Genomic DNA, 22,716 nt, shown 5'->3' with positions numbered 1-22,716 from the left:
TGTCTGTCATAGTTTCTTTTGAGAAATCATCTGCCAGTCTTATGGGTGCTCTCTTGTAGGTAACTAACTGCTTTTCCCGTTGCCTTTAAGATTCTCTCTTTGTATTTAACCTTTGGCATTTAAATTATGATGTGTCTTGGTGTGGGCCTCTTTGGATCCCTGATTTTTGGAATTCACTGAGCTTCCTGCAGCTGTTCAACATCTTGATTTTCTTCAGTTACGCCGATCAGACGGATATTTGGACCCTTAATAGTGTCCCATGTGCTTCTTAAATTATTATTATAGTCTTGGCTTCTTTTCCCTTACCATTCTAATTGCATATCCTTGGCTTTTCCGTCCTCTAGATAAGGCATTTGATCCTTTTCTTTATTCACTTTGTTTATTCCTTTGTTTATTCCATTTAATATACTTCTCATCTCAGATAATGTGTTCTTCATTTCAGATTGGTTCTCTTTTATAATTTCCATTTCCATTTTTATGTTTTTTATCTTTTTGTTGAAGTTCTCACTGAATTTATCTACACTTCCCAAAAGTTTCTTAAGCAACTCATATGGTTTCTGCTTCTTTGTCCTCCCATTTTGGCTGCCTTTCTGTGTCTGTTCCTATGTACTAAGCAAAGCTCCTAAGTCTCCCGGTCTTATTAGTGTGGATTTGTGAAGTAGGTGTACAGTGACACAGTTCTTGAGAGGGGTTCAGCTGCAGGCCAAATTTAGCCCAAGCCTCTGCCCCTCCTGGGCCACCTGTTAAAATTCAGCAAGCAATCCACAGATGCTATGTTTATAGTTGTCTCAAAAGGCCACACCAGAAATCGAGGCCAACTGCCACCAGTGTGAGTCTAGGCGCTGCTCAGCAAGGAGCACCTGACTCGCCGAGGATATGCTTGGGTGGGGCAGTGAGTTGGAGAAGGCGGGGTTTCATGGAATACTCTGGGTGGAGCGACCTCTGTTATCTAGTGTGATGACATCATGGCTATGGCGGCACTGTATGTGGCACACTTGTTTGGGGGAAGACTCAACAGGGAACAATGGATACCTCCGGCACTTCTGTAGAGAGCAAGTCTCACTTCGGCCCTCACTTCGACAATGTCTCCCCATAAGTTCCTGGTCCCCCCTGCACACAGCCAAATGGACACTGGTGCTCAGAGTAGGCAGGTCCGTCACCGCAAAAATCCGCTTGTGGATGCGGCCCCTTTAAGAGGCTTCTGCGCCTGTTGCTGCCTTGCCCTGTCCTACCTTCTGTGTTGCAGGGTGATTTCTTGGATTTCTCCCTATTTGCATGGCTTGTTCATCTAGATCTCAGGCAATTTTTCCTTGCTGCTTGCTCCTTGTTTTTGTCACAACTTTGATTTGGTCGCCAGAGGAATGAATAGAGCCTCTATCATCTATGCCATTTTTTTTTCCTCCCCAGAGGGGACTTTTAAAAGCCATTGGAAACTAGGAAGCCAAGAATTCACCATCATACTTTGCCTGCAATACCTATAGACTTATGTGAATTCTTCTCCTCAAGTTCCCAAGATAGTCTGAGGTTCCTGGGCCTTCAAGAAGTGACCTTCCTTACTCACCTGTAAGGCTGGGAACCCTGTATGACAGATATAGGCTGGTTTTTGGAAAGCCAGATTTATAAGTATTGACTCCTTATAGTCGGCCTTAGTTCTGTAAAGCTGTCTGGCCATATCTGCTTTTATGCATCCTTCTCAAATATGACATTCTAGATCCTTGGTAACATAACCAACGTTTCCAAATGTGTCCTGTTACAAAGAGAACAGATTCTTATTGAGTTTAGCCAAATAACTATATTGCCGTGAAAATAAGATTATTCACTAAGAGTTTCTGAATTCTGGATGTATCAAGTAGAGAGAAAATGTAGTTGTTTTATCTTTATTCACAAAGGTATACTTTACTAGATTGTTGTAAGTTATAGATAGCTTAAGAGAAAAGAGAGATTTTTCTTAAATCTAGAAAACAAAATATTAAAGAACCAGCAATATTGGGTCTTGTATCCTGAATTCTGTAACTATTTATATATATCTTTTCTATTAAAGTAGTAATAACTTCATGAGGGCAGGAACTGTGTCTTATTCTTTTTGTTTACCTAGCCTTGCATGTATATAGCAAGCATCGGTTAAATATTTGTTAAACTGATTGCATCAGTTTTAGAATTTTGTGTATCTGTTTGGTAGTGTACCTTAGTTTTTATATACTATATCTCCATTTCTATTGTCTTTTAAGACTTTTGCCATTTTATTCTGATTTTGTTCTTCATGAAGAAGCATTAAGAGCATTTTTTTCCTCAATGGTTTTGTTAACTTTGTTTCTCCATCTGTATTTGAGTAGGTAAAAGAGAACATTTGGAATAGTAGATGAGGGATAAGCCTATTTGTTCATTAGAAAGATTAAGACCTACAGTAATTGATATGCTTTAGTTGTATTTGAAGAATGCAATCTTGTATGAGGCTAGTTCTGTGTGTTTTGTTTCTAAAACTTTGTTAAATAGCAAAAATAATCTTTTGCAGAGATTAAAAACTGATGACCCATGTCCAAATCCAGCCAACATGAGTTTTGTTTGGTCCACACATTTTTAAAAATCTGAAATAGTTACCAATATTTTGAAATCAATAGATTTCACATAAGATTCCCCCAAACTGGATTCTTTTAAATGAGAATGTTTGACATAATCCCTGGAAATGATTATGACTGTTCATTTAGAATGAGATTTTCCATGTCCCATTTCTCTGTTACAATACATATGTTTAGCTTACTTGTCTGATGCTTGTAGGTATTTGAATTTTTGGCACCTTTCTATACCATGAGAATATAGAAGAGAAAACTTGTAGTTGGTCCGGGGCAGGGGCTTAGCCATTTGGAATCCATGGCTGTGTAGAAGTTATACTGAGATTATACTTGGCTTGAGAGGGAAGTATTGACTGAAACTTAGCAAGTGAATTGCATCAGACTGAGACATGATATTCAAAAATGGTAAATGAGGAGATTGTAGTCTTGAGAGAAAGATACCACACTAAAAATGCCAGAGGCAGAACACTTTTATCATAATAAGGCCTTGTTGGTAAATGGAAAATATGAAATGGGAATAGGAAGAGAGAATCTGAGCATGTGAAAGAATCTCTTTCTCTGCCCTGCTTGACTGCTTTTCCTTTATGGATACAGGACAGATATAATCTCAGTCCATATCTTCATCTGATTTTACTTCATCTAGAGACCAAAGTTATATGGAGAGATCAAGAAGTACAAATGATAGTAGAAGTGTAATAGGCAATGAATCTAAAAGCGGTTGATTCTATAGGTATAAAATGATATATTGTTAGAACAAGTTGAAATTTTATTGAAAGCACTATAAAGATATGCATATTTCTGTAAATTTAACTGTGTTGCCACATTATACAAAAGTGGCATGTTTTGCTATTATAGAGGAAGATATATTTGACTTGGTTTAATTTAAAATGTAGAATGTAGGCTATATCATGACAAAATATAGTTCAGGGGACACTTCAAAGTATCCTGGAGGCATATTTCAAAGAAATTGAGAATCCATGGAAGGCCTACTTGTTTGCCAGTTTAAAGGAACATACCCTATCTATTTAGTTGCCTTGAATAGAGAAGACTGTTCATTTCAAATGTTAGCCCCATACTGAAAATCACAAGGACATTTACTTCAGATAGTAGGTGGTGGTTGTTGATCAAGCTGCTTCTCATATAGACTTTTCTGTGTAGCTTGCTCCAGAATGAGTAGCAGCAGGATTTACTTATTCAACCATGATTAATGATTCTCCTGAACAACATTGGAGAGTCAAGCTAGTGTATCAGTGAGTACATGATTTTATTTTATGTACAGATCTTTTGAAATTATTTTTCAACCTCTGATCCAGATAGCTTAGTGAGTTCACCTTTGACATAGCCACTCTGATCACACATGTAATGATAAACAGAACTAAAAGGATATTGATAACTTCAAAAACATGTTAAACATTTCTGTGGTCAAGAAATGACACAAAAATGTAAGATGATGAAAGGAACTAAATGATTGGGCCTATTAGGTTCTGGGTCTGAAAATGCAGGTTTCCAGGAAATTGGCTCTTAGGAGCAATAAGAATAAATTGGAACCACTTAAATTGGGATTCAGGCTTATTGCTTAAAGCCAGAAACTGATCATTGCCCCATCTCCTTTGGCAGAGGAAGCAGAAAATAAAGTTATTGCTGACTGCCATCAAGGACTACAATATTTAGCAACCTGAAAGCTTCTGGAGATGGGAACTTACAAATGCAGCCTCATGACTATGTGCTAAACCACACCACCATTGGTTCTATACTGAATTTCTGCTATCTCCAGTAATACCGTGGAAAAGAAACTCTGAAATATGATCATGAAAACATCCTAGACTGGAGAACTGGGTGGAAAGCATCTTTAAAGTAACTAGATAATACAGATGAACACAGAAAAAGTGAAAACACATAAACAAATACTCCACACACACTGAAAATTAGTCAGCAAACCAAAACTCTAAAACTATGAAAAATATTAATGCTAAGAGAGATAGCTTACATGTCAACAACTGAAACATGAAAATAATTTTATATAAATCTGCTTTAAATTAAATATGCTTAAAGATGCTCAACAAGATAAATCAAGAAATAATTTACTCAAAAAAAGACAAGATTAAGAAATAGGCAGGAATAAAACTAAAACAGATATAAAAATCAATTATACATATTAGAAATGAAAAATATAATCACCAAAATAAAAAATCAGTGTCTGATACAGTAGACCATGACATAGTTGACTGAAATAAGTGATTTGGAAGCCTTTACTGAGATACTCATCAAAAATGTAGTACAGAGTGACAGAGAAAGATTTAGAGACAAATCTATATCATATTTATAAACATACTTGTATACATACATACATATAAAACAGATGTTAAGAGAAACAGATGTATGTATGTCTAATAGGAGTTTTCAGTAGAGAATGGAGGAAATGGTACATAGTCAATACTTGAAAAGAATTTTGAAGAATTTCAAGAGCCCAGAAATGTCTGCAATTGAAGAAAGACATGAGTTTTCTCATCAGATGTGCCTACTGAGTGTCAGGATAAATGAAGAAAATCATTGTTTTTAGGCACTGTAGGAAAATATCAGAATATCCAAAAATTAAGGAAAAAAAAATCTTAAATGATATCAGAAAATATAGATTATTTCCAAGGAATGGCAGTTACATCCTAAGCAGACTTTTAATCAGCAAATCAAATGCCAAAAGATAATGGAATATATTTGCATGATAAGTGGAAAATAATTACCAACATAGAATGTTATACCAGATAATAAAGACAACAAAGGCAAAAATGAAGACATATTCAGTTACACAAGACTGAGTTTACCTTTCATAGACCCTCAGTGAAAGAAGAGTAAAGCTTATTCTTTAGTAAAATAGAAAATTGAAGAGGGATAGTAACAGCTACAAAAAAATGGGAACTCGAATTGATCAAAGCTGTTGGTAAATTTAAGTATTGACTTAAGGAAACTATTTTTGTGTTAAAACAGCAAAAACAATATCAAATAGTAATAAAAGATAGGGTCTTCAGAGGTAAAGTGAGAAAGTCTATGTCCTGTGTAGAAAGAGGACAGAAATACTGAATACTTTGAAGTTTTGTTAGAAAAATTTACAAAGTATGAATATTTAAAATTTAAAGGTAATCACTAAAAGAACAAATACAGTGTATTGCTTCCATCTAGCAGTGGGTAGAGGAGGAAAAGGAGGTAATATTGAAACCTTCCCTTAATGAAATTTTCATGCCCAAATGGTTTCACTGGTGAATTCTTCCAAACATTTAAGGATGAAATACAACCGATTTAACATGAACTCTTCCAGGGAATTTAAATGGAGGAAACAACTCTCAACTCATTTTATGAAGCCAGGATTAAGTTGGATAGCAAAACTAAGGATATTATGAGAAAGGAAAATTACAGTACAGCCCCTCTTATTAACATAAATATAAAGTCCTTAATAAAATATTATCAGATTAAGTCTACAGATAGATAAAAATGATATACATGATGACTGTGTTAGATTTATTCTCAAAATGCAAGATTATTTAATATATTAAAGGCAGTCTGTAATTCACTACCTTAACAAATTATACAAGAAAAATCATAGTTATCTCAACAAATGCAAGCATTTGAGGAAATTCAACATGTACTCATGATAATCAACAAACTCTAAACCAAGTAGGATTAGGAAGTTATTTCCTTAATTTGTAAAGAGTATCTATAAAAATCTCCAAACAAACATCACACTTAAGGGTGAACTATCAAAAGCTTTCCTCTTGAAATTCAGAGGACTAGGATAACCACTGTCATCACTTCTAGTCCTCTTTTCATTGTAGGTCCTAGTCAATTAAATAATGTTCAAAAAGAGGAAACAAGGAATAAAGCTGATATACTGTTACCATTTGCAGACATGTAAATGTCATATGTAAAAAACTAAAAACAACCTACAGATTTTTAGCAAAGTTATTAGATACAGGGTTAATGTAAAAATTAATTGTATTTCTATATGTCAGCAACAAATATAAAGTGAAATTTTAAAATAGAAGCTTTTTAATAGCATAAAATACAACATATCCTTGAAAAAAGTCTTACAAAATAGTCCCAAGAACCTCTATAAACTACAAAATATTATTGACAGAAATTAGATAATAAATTCATTTTCATAGATTAGAAGGCTTGATGTTTTAAGAATGTAATTCTTCTCTCATCTAGAATTTCAGTGCTTATCCCAACAGCATTTTTTGTTTTTTGGTGGAGTTTGATAACCTGACTCTAAAATTTGTATAGAAATGGAAAGAATAGCCACAACAGTCTATATAAGAACAAAACTTAGCAACTTCCATGCCAGATTTCAAGATTTATTATAAAACTATTATTGATAAAGTATTTAGAATACTGTGATAGTGGCACAAGAATAGACAGATGAACAAATGAGACAGAATAGAGAATCCAGAAACTGATGACACGTGCGTGCATGGTCACTTTATGTATGACAAAGTTGATACTACAGCGCAATGGGGGAATGGATAGATTTTTCAATAAATAGTACTGGGTTAGCTGGATAGCCAAGTGGAAAAATATTAACCTTACTCCCGTACCTCACACAATACACTGAATTAAATTCAAAACAGATTTAAATTTTAAAGCTAATAAGATTTTTTAAACTACATACCAAGTATCCTCCCCCCGCAAAAAAAAAAAGGTAACCATAAATGAAGAAAATGATAAATTGGGCTTTATTAAAATGAACTTTCATTAGTCAAAAGATCAATTAGAGTGAGAAGATGCACATACCCTATAACTTAGCACCTAAAATGTACCTGCAAACACATATGTGTAAGGAGACATACAAGGACATTCATGTCTATCAGTATGAGAATGGATAAATCATAGTACATGCCATACTTACAGTGGAATCATATGTAGGAGTTAAAATGAATGAGCAAAGCTATGTTAATCAACATGGGTAAATCTCAAAACTATAATGTGGAAGGAGTAAAGCAAGTTGCAGAATAGGTACATGATGGTACTGTGTTGGGAGTCCCAAAACTACCCTCAGGCTTGATGATTCAGTAGAAGGGCTCATAGGACCCAGAAGAGTTGTTATACTCAGAGTTACAGTTTAGTACACAGATTAAAATCAGCAAATGGAAAAGATTCATGGAGCAAGGCCCAGAAGAAAGCGGACTCAAGCTTCCAGGTGTCCCCTCTCAGTGGAGTTGCATGAAGATGTGCTTAATTCTCCCAGCAAAGATGTGTGACAACACATGTGAAGTGTTGCCAACCAGAGAAGCTCACTTGATCATTGGAGTCCAGAGGTTTTTTGAGGGGTCAGTCATGTAGTCATGTAGTACACACATGACTGTGCTCAGCTACTCACACTCCAGGTTCTCCCCATGTCCATCTAGCAAAAACAAATACCATAAATCACTTTGTTAGGATAAATTTATCCAATCAAACTTGTATAGCATGGCCCAAGACCTCAGACTTACAAAAACACCAAGCAGAAAGACTCAGAATTTATCTGCCAGGATCCAGCTAAGAACCAGTTTAGAAGACAAGCCTTTCTTGGAAATTTGCAGGGTTTGAGCAACCCAGCCATGCTGAGTTAACCCTTTCTTTCCCAGATGCCATATTTATAAAGTTCAAAGGCCTGTGAATAAATACTATTTGTTAATGAATATATAAACCTTCATGGGGATGTTTAACACCTAATTTAAGGTAGATGTTACCTTTAGAGTAGGAAGAGAATGCTAGGGAGAGGTACTCAGGGAACTTTAATTGTATCTGTAACGTTTTGTTTATTTAAAAGTTCCAAACCAAATATGATAAAAAATGTTAAAGTTGACAAAGCTCTGGATGATAGGAACACAGACGTATAGTCTCCATACTTCTCTATATATTTGAAAATATTTAATAATAAAAAATAGAAAAATTTGTTAAACTTACAAAAATGTAAATCATAGTGCTACATTAAAAAAGAAAGATTTTTGTGAAATATTTGAAGAAATGGTTTGCCCCATTCTTCAGTGTGCTACAATATTGTCTTGAAAAGACATTTTCTTGGTATGGATTCAGAAAGGCAGTCAAATTTAGGATACAAGAATTTGTTAATTAATTACATTATAGTCTTGTTTATTCTGAATGTCAAAGAATTTTTGAATACGGAGTTGAAGTGGAATATCCAAGTATTTAATGTACATAAGATTAATGTAGTTGTCATACATATGTAATGCATGCCTGGTATTCTTCAAAAATTGGCAAATTACTTTCCACCTCCAGCCCCTTTATCCTATGCTGGTGCTAAGGCTAGTCCAGTAAGTTTGGTGTAGAATAAAAGGGAGAGGCAAAGGAGAACAATATTTAACCTTGAAGCAAATTGAATTGTTTGCTTTTCTTCCCTTTTTCTCCTTTTCCCCTGTAGAATTAGTCTTAAGAAAAAAAGTAGCAAAAGGGCAACCTGTGGATTATATAAAGAAGGGGAAAGAGCTGTTGAACCTCTTTGCATTGGGAATGAGAGGATGGTCAAATTGTTTAGATGCTCTTCGTCAAGCCCTTCTGTCTTGCATAATTTCTTTTGAGAAATCAGCTGCCAGTCTTATGGGTTTTCTCTTGTAGGTCACTAACTGCTTTTCCCATTGCTTTTAAGTATGGTCTTTTTGCCCCAAATAATGTTCCTGATACTGATACCAAAGTAAACAGTTCAAAAGCCAGTCAGTAGTTTTCCCTGCAAATTGTTTTGAGGAAAGCCTGCAGTAACATTTTTATCACAATTTGTACATCCCACCCTCTTAGATTTCACAACTCTAACTCATATCTCAACAGATTAAGTTTTCACATGTCATAGACCCTCAGGGAATACTTGAAATAGTCAAAACTGTAGGTGTTAAATTGAATAATGAATGAGTCAGTTGAATGTGTACATTGCCAATCGAATGGTGCAAAGTGGATACTACCAGGAGATGAAAGCAATAAAAATTTTAGAGTAAAATTTCCTTTTCTTTCTCTTCAGAGTTATTATAACCAACTCAGATTGATTCATTTTGTTTATAATGTGATAATATATTAAATGAATGACATGAAAAATGTAAACCTCTTTTTTATGGAATAGTTGAGAAATTGAAACCCATAAATGAATCTCGAGCTAATGAAGCAAAAAAGTAATTTATCTTGCTTTAATTTATAGTACTGAATTACAATATACAGTTTAGTTCTCTTGATTGAAATGCCCTTTTGTGATTGAGAAATGTTCTAGTTATTTGTCATTATTGTTTCATTTTCTACTGGTCTTTGGAGTTTGCAGTCTGGTATTTAAGCTGTTTTACAGACTATCATTCTATATGAAGTTCTGTTGTTTAAAGTGAACTGAAAAGTATATCAGTGTGTCTTATAATTTTTTTTCCATCTTGATACTGCCCAAACACTTTGAATAGTTAGTGTGTATGACACTTCTTTCTTTGTTTTCTCATATTTAAACTGTTGGGATGAAGCTATCTTGTTACTGATATATTCTAAATTAATAATTTTCAGTCAGCCACTAGGGTGAAAATAATAAATATTCAAGTACACAATTGAATTTTGCTACAACGTAAGGAAATCTGGCAATCCAAACTGAATATAATTACTGTATTACTCCCCTAGCTGGGCATAGCTTTAACATTGTGATTACAGAGAGACAGAACTGGATTTAAAATATTTAAATAGATAAAATGCTTCAGAGATGAAGTCTAGAAGTTTTTCTTTTTCGAGATTTAGAAAAAGTAAGATTTAATGAAGGTACATTTTAGAAGGAGGTGTGCCATGCTAAGGAAGGCTGTGGCCCTGTGAAATCTGGAAATGAAAAGACAGAAGATAAAAGACAGAGTACTCTCCAAGGGAGGAGCGGGTTTTCAGCAAAGAGAGTTGTAACCAAAGTCTAATATTTAATTCTTGTTGAAACACATCACAGATGTATACCATCATTTGATAACTTTACCCTCATTACTTCCTTTCTCCTTTCTTAAATTTTATTATTCCTTAAGATCATTCCTTTGACTTATAGGTGTTTTCTGTAAATATTTATTTTCTAAGAGAAATTATGTTGTCATCATTTAACCTGTTTTCTTTATATTTATGAATCTTAAGTCTATACATCTAGCCCTCACTTCACACCTAGAGTCTAGTTCCATATTTCCACGTTGTCTATAAAATATTTTCATTTGAATATCTTACTGGAACACTAAGCTCAGTATGCCTAAAGCAACATTTGCTTTCTCATGCGTTCCCAATTATTCCATTTTGGCTATAGACACCATTATATTTAGTTTCCAAGCTAGGATTATAGAATCATACTTTGACTCTTTTCACTCTCTTGTGCCACATATCACCGTTGTCATTTTTAAAGGTATTCAGTTCACCTCTACCTAACATTTCCTCTCTTTTCATAGTCTAAGCCCTTTAGCTTCTTAGTTGATTAGACAATGGAGATGCTGTGGAACATAAGACAGATTAGATTCCCGATGTCCATTTTGAAAGAAATAATGACAACTGCCTGTTGTCTCCACATAAAATTCAGCCTTTCTCTGTCAGATAGAAACCAATGGTAGCAATGGTCTCTATGTTCATTTGTCACTTTCTAGATCATTGTGTTACAACGCACATTGCATCACTTTCTAGTTATTTGTTTACACGTTGGTCTCCCTTACTACTATAATTACCAGAGATGGAGATGGTAAGCTTATTTTTGTATCACAGTGCCTAGCATGGTATGTCTCATACATCAATGAATCTTTGTTGGATGGATGAATGAAGAGAATAGTCGATACTTTTACATACTTTCTAATGATAACCTTTTTAAATTTCTAACTTTAAAAGTCTTCCATAATTATTCCCCGTTTGCTTGTCCAAACTTCCTTTTTCTATTTTCTGATATTAATACAGTCAAATTAATCTCTTTACTGTCTCCTGAATACTCACTCCATCTTCATTCTTACCTGTTCTTTGAATGCTTCTTTCCTTCTATCTGTCATGGTCCAATATATTTGCCTCTTTTTTGAAAACTTCTCCTCTAGCTCTAACCCACACTGATTTCTACCTTGTGTAACTCCTTTTTGCAAATATGTTGCCCGACAGTTATATTATTTAGCAGTCTGTTATATTGGTTAGCATTATGCATTTTTATTTATACTGTCATATTCATTCAGTGTTTAAATGTGAAGTTTGTCTGATGTCCCCAACTTGACTAGCAAGTTGTATAGTTGGCTCTATCTCTTGTTGTTTATATGAGTTAGCTCTTTCTCCAAAGATGAAAATTCTGTATATATGATAGCACAAAATACTATTTTAAAAAGGTCAGTTATGTGGTCATCCATGCTTGTTATTGATTTTCTGATTATCTCTGAGTGCCACTATAATCGTAGTATTAAAAGTTTATGACTGAATTCAAGCTAGTCAGGTCATCAAACACTGTAGAAAAAAACTTTATATGTTGTTCTGTTGAAATAGTATAATAGCCAGAGAGAGACCATGTGTTTGCTTAATATATTTTGTTTGATAATATTAGTTAATTAACTATTATTTACATAAATTTTTTAGACTAATTTTTTAGTCTTCTATATTTCATAACTGATAAAAAATGAAAAAGTTCTCTTGGAGAAAGTAGTGTACTTTAAGAAACTCACTGGTAACTACCATGTTAAAATGTTTATATATTTAAAATAGCATTTTCACATTGCATAAAGGTGTTTTCTCCATAGTAAATATTGTATATTAAGAAAAAAGAAAACATAGGTTTCTATAAATCTCCTTTTTTTTGCTTATATTGGCATAATTTATTTTGTTGTTAGGGAAGAAGAATAAAAGAAAGTCACCAAAGTGTTTTGTTTTGTATTACTATCATTAGGAGACAGTGTCTTTTTCACAAACAGCTTACCTATTCTTCACTTGTTACTGTTTTTCCTTTTTAACTCTTGTATATTCTTCTCTCTGAGCTATATTTTATCAGCTTGTCATTTATTTATTTATTGCACATGCCCAACCATATTCTAGAATAGATTTAAGGTGACTTTCTGTTTTTTTTTATTGGCCACTATTACTTCTGTTGCTGTTGTTACCAGCCCCACTTTCAAAGCCTATATAAGTGTGATTTGTTCTTTAACTATTTTTCTGATTGACTTATTACCCAACAATGAGAAATATATTGGCCTGATAATATAGTGAGCTATCTGTAAAATTGACCAATCCCTCCATAATTTTTTCCATTTGCACTTACCCTCTCTTTCCAAGCAAAGGAAGTTGTTAATTTTTTCCCAAATATCTCATTGCAATGTAAATTTTTATAATTCAAAAAATTTTAGACCTACCACAGAAAGTTTTTATGATTTTTGAGAAGTCTTAAGTTCTTCCATCATCAGTAAGTTAATGTTACTCAGATTTTAGGGATTGGAATAAAATTTATTTTGATGCTACTTAAATTTAATGCGAAAGTAGAGTTTAACTCATGTTTGTGAGTCAGATCTTAGTCTGCCTAACGTTTTAATTTTTAATGTCTATTTGTCTGTCGTTCTTTGATTTCTAATTGTTATGAATGTGTACTATATAACAGTCTAATGTAGGTCCACTTTCTAAGCTTCCTCTACTATTGACTTTTAAATATCCAGTTTAGGAAAAGAGAAAGAATAAATCAGAATTACTTGGGTTGTTTTTTCAAAACACATACCACTAGATATTCTGATGATTTACTCTCTCTGCCACCCCTCCTTGGAAATCAATTCATGGCTATAATGAATCACTGTTACTGAGGGAACTTAAGATAGTCCTCAGGTGTGTCGGTTTGTCTTAGTATCCAAAGAGAAACTAGCCTGCCTAGTACTTGTTTATTAAAAAACAGTTATCAGAATTATTCATGGGAAGTGGTATTTCATAAATCAATAAATGACTACAAATTTCAAACATGTAATATATCAAGTAATAAAAGTATTTATTCTCCTAAAGTGTTTAATTAGACAAATACTTAGATAAGTCATTGGTTATTAGGAAAACAGTTCTGAATATGTGCCCTTTTCTTTAAGAAAACATTCAAACCTTAAGTAGCAAGCACTAAAATTACACAAAAGAGAAATTCTTAAATAAAAGTTATTTTCAGTCTTCATTCTTATTTCCTTTTGTCTTGGATAACTTTCTTAAAATGTATTTTTTTTTTATAACTCGTGTCCTGAAACTTGCCAGGTTTCACTTGTCTACTTCTTGATCTGCCTCCAGTATAGGTCCATTCTTTTCTTCTCTCTTTACTCTTGAATTAATCCTCTACCTACTTCACAGGCCGATTCTTTGATGAAAATGAATCCCCTGTTGATCCGCAACATGGCTCTAAACTGGCGGATTATAATGGGGATGATGGTAACGTAGGTGAGTATGAGGCAGACAAGCAGGCTGAACTGGCTTACAATGAGGAAGAAGATGGTGATGGTGGAGAGGAAGACGTCCAAGGTGAGCGTGGGCCTGGCCTCCATGCTATGACCATGAAACCCACCTCTAAATTTTTTGGTTGAATTTGTGTAGAATTTGTCATACTTATTTGTAGCAGTAGTCTTAATACAAAGAGGTTCTGTGCAGTTTTTAATTATATTTTGAAAACCATTTTATGATAGTGGTATTTGTAGATCTGTAAGTAAATTTTAATTATTTTCATTTTTAGTTAAATATATTACTGATATAGTTACAGTGTGAAACTCAGAATCTTTAGAAATTTTGGAATTAAATTACTTAAAATGACTCTAGACTTTACCTAAGGCAAATACTCTCAGAAAATAATTATTTTCCGGTTTCTCATTTGAAAGCACTATATTTAATTATTCTAGGTACAAACATTGACCACACAACCTTTTTGTTATAAGGCAAACCACAAAGGGAATGGTCTCCTCTACTCTGACTATAAGATTATTTCACTACTGATTCAGCATAGAAAGTCTGTTTTTGCAATTTTTTTGAGGCTTAAAATTTATATTTAACAATCAGTTTGTGAAGATTCGTCTGTTTTACGTTCAATACACAGATTCAACATATTTTCCTCGCTAACCGTATTACTTCTGAGCTTTTAACTTAGTGAAAGTTCAGAATCTACCTGTGTGCATGCAGCCCTACCCATGCATGCGTATCAGAGTGTGTTGCTTTATTGCAAGTTTTTAGGCCTGTTTTCTTCTTGCTTACGTTGTGGAGCTTTTCTTTTTTCTATAAATGTCAAATATAAAAATGTGTAATATATTAGATTTTATAATATTGTGCATGAAATATTTTTCAATGTAATCTGTCTTGATTTATTCCTTAACTCTTTTTAAGGTAATTAAACTTTATTTAAGTTCATAACAAGAATTGTTTTTATAAAACTCAGAAGAAAATATAGTTGTCTTAAAATTCTTACCTAGTTGTTATAATTTATTACAGAGTTAATAAAAGGGAAACTAGAGACTCCAACTTCTACCTAGGCATTGTTTTGGTTGCCCATTCTAGTTTTGGAAGAATGGTTATTGGGAATAGGAAGAGATTAATAAATGTTAGGAGTTATATAAGGATCTGTTAATGAGAACTTCTCAAGTACTTCTTGGTACTTTTGAATAAATTATACTCATCTTTTCTATAATTTCATCCATTTATCATAAATTTTATCATTTTTAATCACTTGTGATTTGTTTGGATTACATTTGTTTGCAGTTGTTTATAACATTGCTTTAAGACTTTTTCATATATTTATATCATATCACCAATTAGAATGTATGCTTAGTAGGGCAGAAATTTTCATTTATTTTGCCTTCTATTTTGTCTGTATCCTTTTCTGCCTTTATATTTACCTACCACACCTCATAGAACTTAGCACACATGAGGCCCTCAGTAAATGTTGTTAACAGTAATTTTATGTTTTTCTCATTGAGCTTTTATTCTTATAACCCTTTAACTTCTGGTCTTACAAGCTTGTTTGGTTTATGCTTTAAACATTCTCTCGTTTTTTGTTGTTGTTGTTTTTCAGAAGGGCTTCAGTCATCTTGCTGGATAATTATGAACTTTTCATTAGAGCAATTAATTTCAACCTTAATTGAAAATAATTTCTTATATTTTGGCTATCTTAAATTTGACGACTTTTATTACATCATTTTAGTTTAACATTCTTATGGTTTTTATCCATAGCAAGTACATTTATCTTCAATGCCTTCTCTTTCTCTTTCTGCCTGTCCCACCCTCACTTCTCATTGCCACTTTCCACTTTAGGTCTCCAGTACCCTCATGCTGCCCTACCCCCTTACCTTTTGTTTTGCAAGAAAATAAATCCATTTATTCTAAGGAATATAAGGGGATTATATCCTCAATGAAGTAGGGAGGGGATTGGTAAATTTGGGGGTTTATTTGCAAGTGAATCTTACTTGAACTCAGAGTTGCCATTTAACATTTTTATCCCATTTGGGGGTTCACTAGGTGTTAGCAGGATAGGGCAGCTACCAAGGGGACTCCCTTATCATAGGGAACAGAAAGATGCAAGAACATCAACTCCAGCAAATAAAGAGGAATAAGTTTGGGTAACATGACTAATGAGGAATGCTGGAGACCCAAATAATTTTAAATATATTTTCATGTTTGAAAATGTTTCATGTTTAAAAATTTTAGATATAGTATTAACTGTCCAAAAGTGGGGAGAGAGATTTATGTCTGTTCCCTAGTTTATCAACAATTTGGATTTCAAATGTTTATTATTAAGTTAGAATATTTGGAATTTAAAAGAATTTTTTCATAGCTTCGATGTAGAAATAATGGTTGAGTTCCCTGTATTTGTAGCCAAAGTAGGCAGTAGAATAGGATGGTAAAAAAACATTAAGCTGGGAGTTAGGAGACCAGATTTTCAAGTCACTTAAACTCTCTGGGCCACAATTTCTTCATCTGTAATGTGAGAGTACCGACCTAGTGTTCTTAGTACTAAAATTCTGTGGTTACATTCACAGTGGAATCACTATATGTATAACACAAGTATTGTGGGAAAATGTGTGTCGGATTTCAGCATACCTGAAACACATCTTCCCCCAAACCTAGGAAAGAAAGTGGAAACTACTGCCCCCATTGAGACTGCAGCCAGAGATATCAAAAACTGAAGCATGCACTTCAGAAGCACGGTCAAGGTTCTAGCAGTAGGGGTGCTTCTCTGCCCTCTTTAGTATTAGGAAGAGTTTTTCCTCAAGATGTGTCCCTAGGATTAGAGATTCCAGCTACAGGACCGAGATTCTGGCTTTAGCTAAGGACACTCTGGCTTTGGTCTCTGAAACTCTGGATTATGAAATGGAGGTTTGGGCAGTTTCTCTGCCAATAGGAAGCCAAAGGATTCCAGCCTTATCTCTGATGCTGTTTGTACATATTAATCATTTGGGTCACCACTACCTGCACAGTGTTTTTTTGTGGAATTAAATGAAGCCTAATTTTCCCATGTTTACAATCTTGGTTTATTTTGGTTTTTAATTCCTCATTTCTTGAAGCATCTTAAAAGAAATATTTATATTGGTGTAAAATTTTTTTCCCTAACTTTCTAACGATCAACTTTGGAAACAATACACATCTAATATATATCTTTTAATTCATTATTTTAATAAGGAGATGGATACTTAACAATTCCCTGTGCTCTTATCTTTAATCCCATAGAAGTTCTGAGTTTGTTTAATAGGATATGAAATGTATATAACTAAGTATATCTATAGAAAGAAGCTTAACATAGTTCTTAAGTACCTGGATTCTGGAGCCAAGACTGCCTGGATTTCAATCCTAGCCTCCACCACTTACTACCTCTGTCATCTTGTGTCACCCTAACCTCTGTGCCTCAATTTCCTCATTTGTAAAATAGGGACAAATATAGTTAGCTAACTCAATAGTTATGTGGATTATATGATTTAAGTGTTTGTTCAGCATTTAGAATAGTCTTTCACACTGTAAGCACTATATAAGTGTTTGTTGAATAAAATAATAATTTTAAGAAGTAAAAGCAAATCTAGAAATTTTCCTCTGGGTTGCCTGCTTTAGAGGATAATTACACTTTAGCCTGTAAATTAATTTGTATGTGTTAGTAGAGCCTCACTGCCTTATTGCCCCAGGATGTTCTTGCTTGGTACAGCTTGCTTTATGGAGGTGGTTCTTTCTTGACTCCAGAAGGAATTAAGGAATTATTTAATAAATTATAAATGTCTTTATATTTCCCTTAATAGTCATTGTATGTTGTGAGCTATTTACAGATTTTACTACTTTGTAAAGTAAAATAAAACATTAGTTTATATAATTATATTTAGTGGTTATCTGTTAATTCTATATCAGATTTGGTTAGGTAATTTCATCATACTTTACAGATAAATGCAGAGGTTGTTAGTAGACACTTGAATTCCAGTCAGAATAGCTACACTGAAAATGGACTCTACTTAATGAAATGATAGCTCAGTGTAAGAAAAACACTATTCCAAAAGTCATGAAATTCTGAAAAACAATGCGAAGGCGCCATATCAAAACTTTACTAAAGAGCATAAGTAAAACCAACAAACTCCTACTCATATTTATTGAGGACCTTGGAAGTAAAGACTGTCGTCAGATACACTATTTTATTTTGAGGCAGGAAAAACAGTTGTTATTCCTATTCTACTGAGGAGGTAATTAGAGGTCTAAAGAGGTTTAGGAACTAGATCATGTTTGTTAAATGTCTAAGCCAGGACTAGAATTTAGTTTTTCCATTTCCAGACCTTTGCTCTTATCTTGTTTTCTCTTTATAATTATTATTTTAAAAATCCCAAAAGTAACTATTTTTCTTTTTTTAACTTTTCCTTTTAAATTTCTCCTTTATGTAGTAGCTTTTCCCACTGCTCCATGGTGATTAAGTCTTCGTGTAATTACTAAAATTCTGAAAGATGTGTTTATAGCCATAAGGTGAGGTCCCATAACATGGACCCTAGATAAGTGATTATTTTCTTTTTTAAAACCAAGATAACTTTTTAAAGTACGAAGAGTTATTTGATAAGAGATTGATTAGTATATTTTAAAAATACTAGTGTGATTATGGATATAATTTCAGCCTTTATACATAACAGATTTGGGGTTATCATACCTAGTGGATTACACTATTAAAGATATGAGTTAGAATATGATACAAAATGGTTTCCTGCAATTCTAAATGAGAATTTCTATAAGTTTAACAGGAAAGTTATTGAAAGGAAAGATAAAGTTGGTTGTTTGGCATTTTTTATGAATAAATATAAGGAAGAAATAAGAATACATCATTATCGTAAGTTAATACATAGTATATATACCACATGGCATCTTTCTCGAACAAATTTTACCATAAGATATACTACAGAAGCTGAGAGTGGAAAATCTATCCAAGCAAAAATAATAGATTTCAGAAAGCTATATATACATATGAATTTTTATTCTAATATATCTCATTAAATTGTATAATTATATTTCCAGACAATTATGATAGTAACACCTCAATCTGTCGAACACTAAGCTATTGGGTAATTGTAACCGTGAACCAGAGAGTAAAAAAAGTCAATTTTAAAGGCTAGAGGAGCCAAAAGATGTCATTAAAAGCCGTGTACTAATGAGAGCATCTTAGGCTCTGATTGAAATACTTTTCATTCTTGTTCTAACATTTTAATACTCTGATTAGTCTTACTTCAAAAGCTGTAGTTTATAGCATAATTAGAAGAGGATTGCTATTTGCAGATAAACTGACAGTAATGTGAAATGACAGGTGACAGCCAAGACTGACCCAGAAAAACCTGTCAATAACCAACTAAGTCAAACTCCAAAGCACTATATGGAGTCATTTAATATAGCTACTCAAAGTTACTTTGAGGATCTTAGTGTCTAACAGTATTATATAATAATTTTTTTCTTTTTGGTAAAGAAACAGTTAAGTTTTGGTTTGTATATTCCATTTAGGGAGTTATTGGTAAACTCTTTGTAGAGAAGCAAAGAAATTCACTAAAATGTTAAATGTTGGGATTATGAGTAACTTATTTTCTAATTTTTACATGATGACTATGGATTAATTTTATAAATAGGAAAAAATTATGGTTTTTAAAGGCATGACACTTTATACAGGATGGTTTCTACCAAAACTTTAATTAAAAAGACTAGACTTCATCTATATAGAAATAATATATTTATATAAAAGGATCAACTCATCATTGTTTGTGGGTTCCTAAAATTTCACTAACTATATCTATCTAGCTTCCTTCTTTCCTTCCCTCCCATCCGTCTGTCCATCCATCCATCCATCATCATCAAAAAATTGTTAAAATTAAGTAATCTTCCAGATAGTTACAGACTTTTCTTGCTAATAAATAGAACACTGTTTGCAGAAAGTATAAAATAAGGAGCAGAAAACTACCTTAAGGCTGAGAAAAAAAGAGACATTATTCAATTGGATTTCAGCAAGTGATTTTAAAAATAATATTCTTGACATGTAATTATTTCTCTTACAGATGATGAAGAACGAGAACTCCAAATGGATCCTGCAGACTATGGAAAGCAACATTTAAATGATGTCCTTTAAGCCCTAAAGGAAGACTTCAAAAAACCTAAAGTGCTGTAAAATGGAATCATTTCTACTTTGTCATTTTTGACTTTTGGTGTAAAGATCAGTTGTATCAGTTGTAAAGATACATTGAGATAGATTTAAGGAAAACTTTTAATGAAGGAATGTACCCATGTACATATGTGAACTTTTTCATATTGTATTATTAAAGCAGAGACTTTTTTGATTATATTACAGTTGAGCCAAAAACAAAATAAGCAAAACTGTAGTCTTTGCATTTAAAGTAAACTAATGTATATTTTACATTTTATTGAGCCTAATTCTTTTCACAAGTGGACAAACAGGAAAAAAATGGTTGTACAGTTTAGATGCTGTACATAGCATAACCACAGTGTGAACAGTTATTCAGCTGAAAAACTTTTTATATACTAATATATTCTTGTTACACCAAAAGGTATTCTGTTCTACCTACCCCTTATCTCATGCTCTTCAAGGAATTATACGTAGAATAGTTAGATAAAAGAGGTAACCTGGAAGCCAAAACTGGGCAGCATGTGCGCAAAATCACTTCCCTACTCCTTTTTTTTTACATGAATGCTGATGTGTTTTGACAGATAAGCTTTCAGCTGAAGCCTGATGAAATTTGAGATAATCTGCAAAGATATAACAATATTTATGAGTTATACCTTATTTAGTTCATGAAATTGTGAATTGCATGATTGACAATATATTTTCAATTTTTATTTTTTTTTACATAATACCAGTACTGTTTAACTGTAACCAGCAGTGGCTAAAATTTTTATATTTTCAGAGTTCAAGTTGGTGAAGATATTCATAATTTAAATGCCAGATTCTGAAAGAGGCTAAATCAACTTTGAAATAAATCTGCGATCAGTATTTCAAAGCTTCTCTGGTAGTTATAGTGATCTTATTTAACTAGACTTTCTCAGAAATACTAAATAAGGAGTTTTAACAGATTTTTTATTAATGCACAGATAAATAGAAGTACAGTGAGGTCCACAGCCGTTTTATTAAAATAGCTTAAAAATTTGTAATAAAGATGAAGAATCTTTGTAATTACTTAATATGTTAGTTAAGAACCCATAAATTTCATATTTGCTAACCTTACAAAATTATTTTAAATTGATCTGTCTTTTTTGACACTTTTAAGTAGAATGCATAATTTAGCTGATCCTTGTTTTAAATCTTATTCCTCTTCCCCAAAATAAAAGGTTTTGGTCATAGGGAGAAATTTAAGATTGCTAACTGTGGTTCAGAAGGGCTGCTATAATTGCACATAAACATGAAATGCTTTTCCCCACACCCTGTACTCAGGTTCTAGTCAAAATTCAAATTTATAGAGATTTTTTTTTAAAGGTTGTTCATTTATTGGAGGAGCAGAAATTCTCAGACTTTAGTTTGAAATTATTAAGCAACCAGGAAAAGATGTAGTGATTTACTAAAATTGTTGTTTCTACCATATCAAAATTAGCAATTCATGCTTTTGCTACAAGTCAGGCTTATAATGAATAGGTACAATAGTTTACAAGATTTTTAAAAATGGAGTTAAAGGGAATTAATATACATCTTCTGGGAGTTAGGGTAGGAAGATGAATCTAAAACATACTCCTAGTAATACTTTAATACTTTATTTTAAATCTTTACAAATGAAAACTATGAAATTTCCTGCCTTAGTTCCTTTGTCATAAAAACAGTCATTTGATTATATGGTAGCTATTATTCACACAGCAAAATTTCTTCAGTTAGCAGTCTAGGCATTTTATAAACTGAGAAATCTTGGACCAATTGATAGTATGTCCAACTGTATTAACATTTTAATGCTATGTGAATCTTAAAATTCTGACATTCTACAGTCTGTATTAGACATGCTGGTTTTATAATGTTTTACTTCTGCCTTAAGATTTAGGTTTTTTTAAATGTATTTTGCCCTGAATTAAGTGTTAATTTGATGAAAAATGCTTTTAAAATCATCACTTACTGGGTTCTAATAAATTAAAAATTAAACTTGTTTTACTATTTTGCTGATTCCGATACATATTCACACCTGACACTCATGTGATGCAAATAATTACATTTTAATGCCAAAATTTGAGTAAATTTAAAATTTATCTTAAGCTAAGCTAAACTAGAATGGCGAAATTTTTACACTAGAAGTGTTTACTGTAGTGCTAGTTTATTCAATAAATATTCAGTGCTTTCTGTGTGCCCAGCATTGTTCTAGGTAGTAAGAATACTGTAGTGGATAAGGTAGACCAGTTTTCTTTTCTCATAGAGCTTACATTCAACTGGGAGCAGTCAGAATATACAAGTAAACACATGCACAAGATAATTTTAAATAGTCATAAGAGCTATTAATAAAACAAAGTTCCAAGGTCTCTAAGGTTCTAAATAGTCAGGGTTTTACTTAACTGAGACATTATAGTTGTGAGGCTAGAATAGTGTGAGCAAGGATGGAAATGAGGATGAAGAGGTTTGGACAACGTAAGATAAGGAGAACCTTGTGAGGTCAGGCAGCTTGCTACTGACCCATAAAGAGAGGATGCAGAATATAAAATATACATGGAAGGATGATTCCAAAGTAAATGTTCAGACTTCAAATTTATTTCT

General features: G+C 32.9%; 1 protein-coding gene across 2 annotated transcripts in view; it reads left to right on the top strand.

Annotated features, from left to right (window-relative positions):
• Positions 1 to 22,125, top strand: part of CASC4 (cancer susceptibility 4) — an 83,656-nt gene extending 61,531 nt beyond the window's left edge. The window contains exons 10-11 of one of the 2 annotated variants that reach the window (XM_006920422.3): positions 13,857 to 14,024; positions 20,036 to 22,125. In XM_006920422.3, coding sequence (XP_006920484.1) covers positions 13,857 to 14,024; positions 20,036 to 20,106 — 239 coding nt within the window. In that variant the 3' untranslated portion in view covers positions 20,107 to 22,125. The remainder of the gene's footprint in view (positions 1 to 13,856; positions 14,025 to 20,035) is intronic. The other variant, XM_006920423.3, reaches the window with a different exon arrangement.
• Positions 22,126 to 22,716: the final 591 nt, after the last annotated feature.

The sequence above is a fragment of the Pteropus alecto genome, unplaced genomic scaffold (assembly GCF_000325575.1).
Source record: "Pteropus alecto unplaced genomic scaffold, ASM32557v1 scaffold86, whole genome shotgun sequence".
NCBI lineage: Eukaryota > Metazoa > Chordata > Mammalia > Chiroptera > Pteropodidae > Pteropus > Pteropus alecto.
Note: the sequence above shows the minus strand (reverse complement) of the source record. Positions and strands in the feature narration are given on the sequence as shown.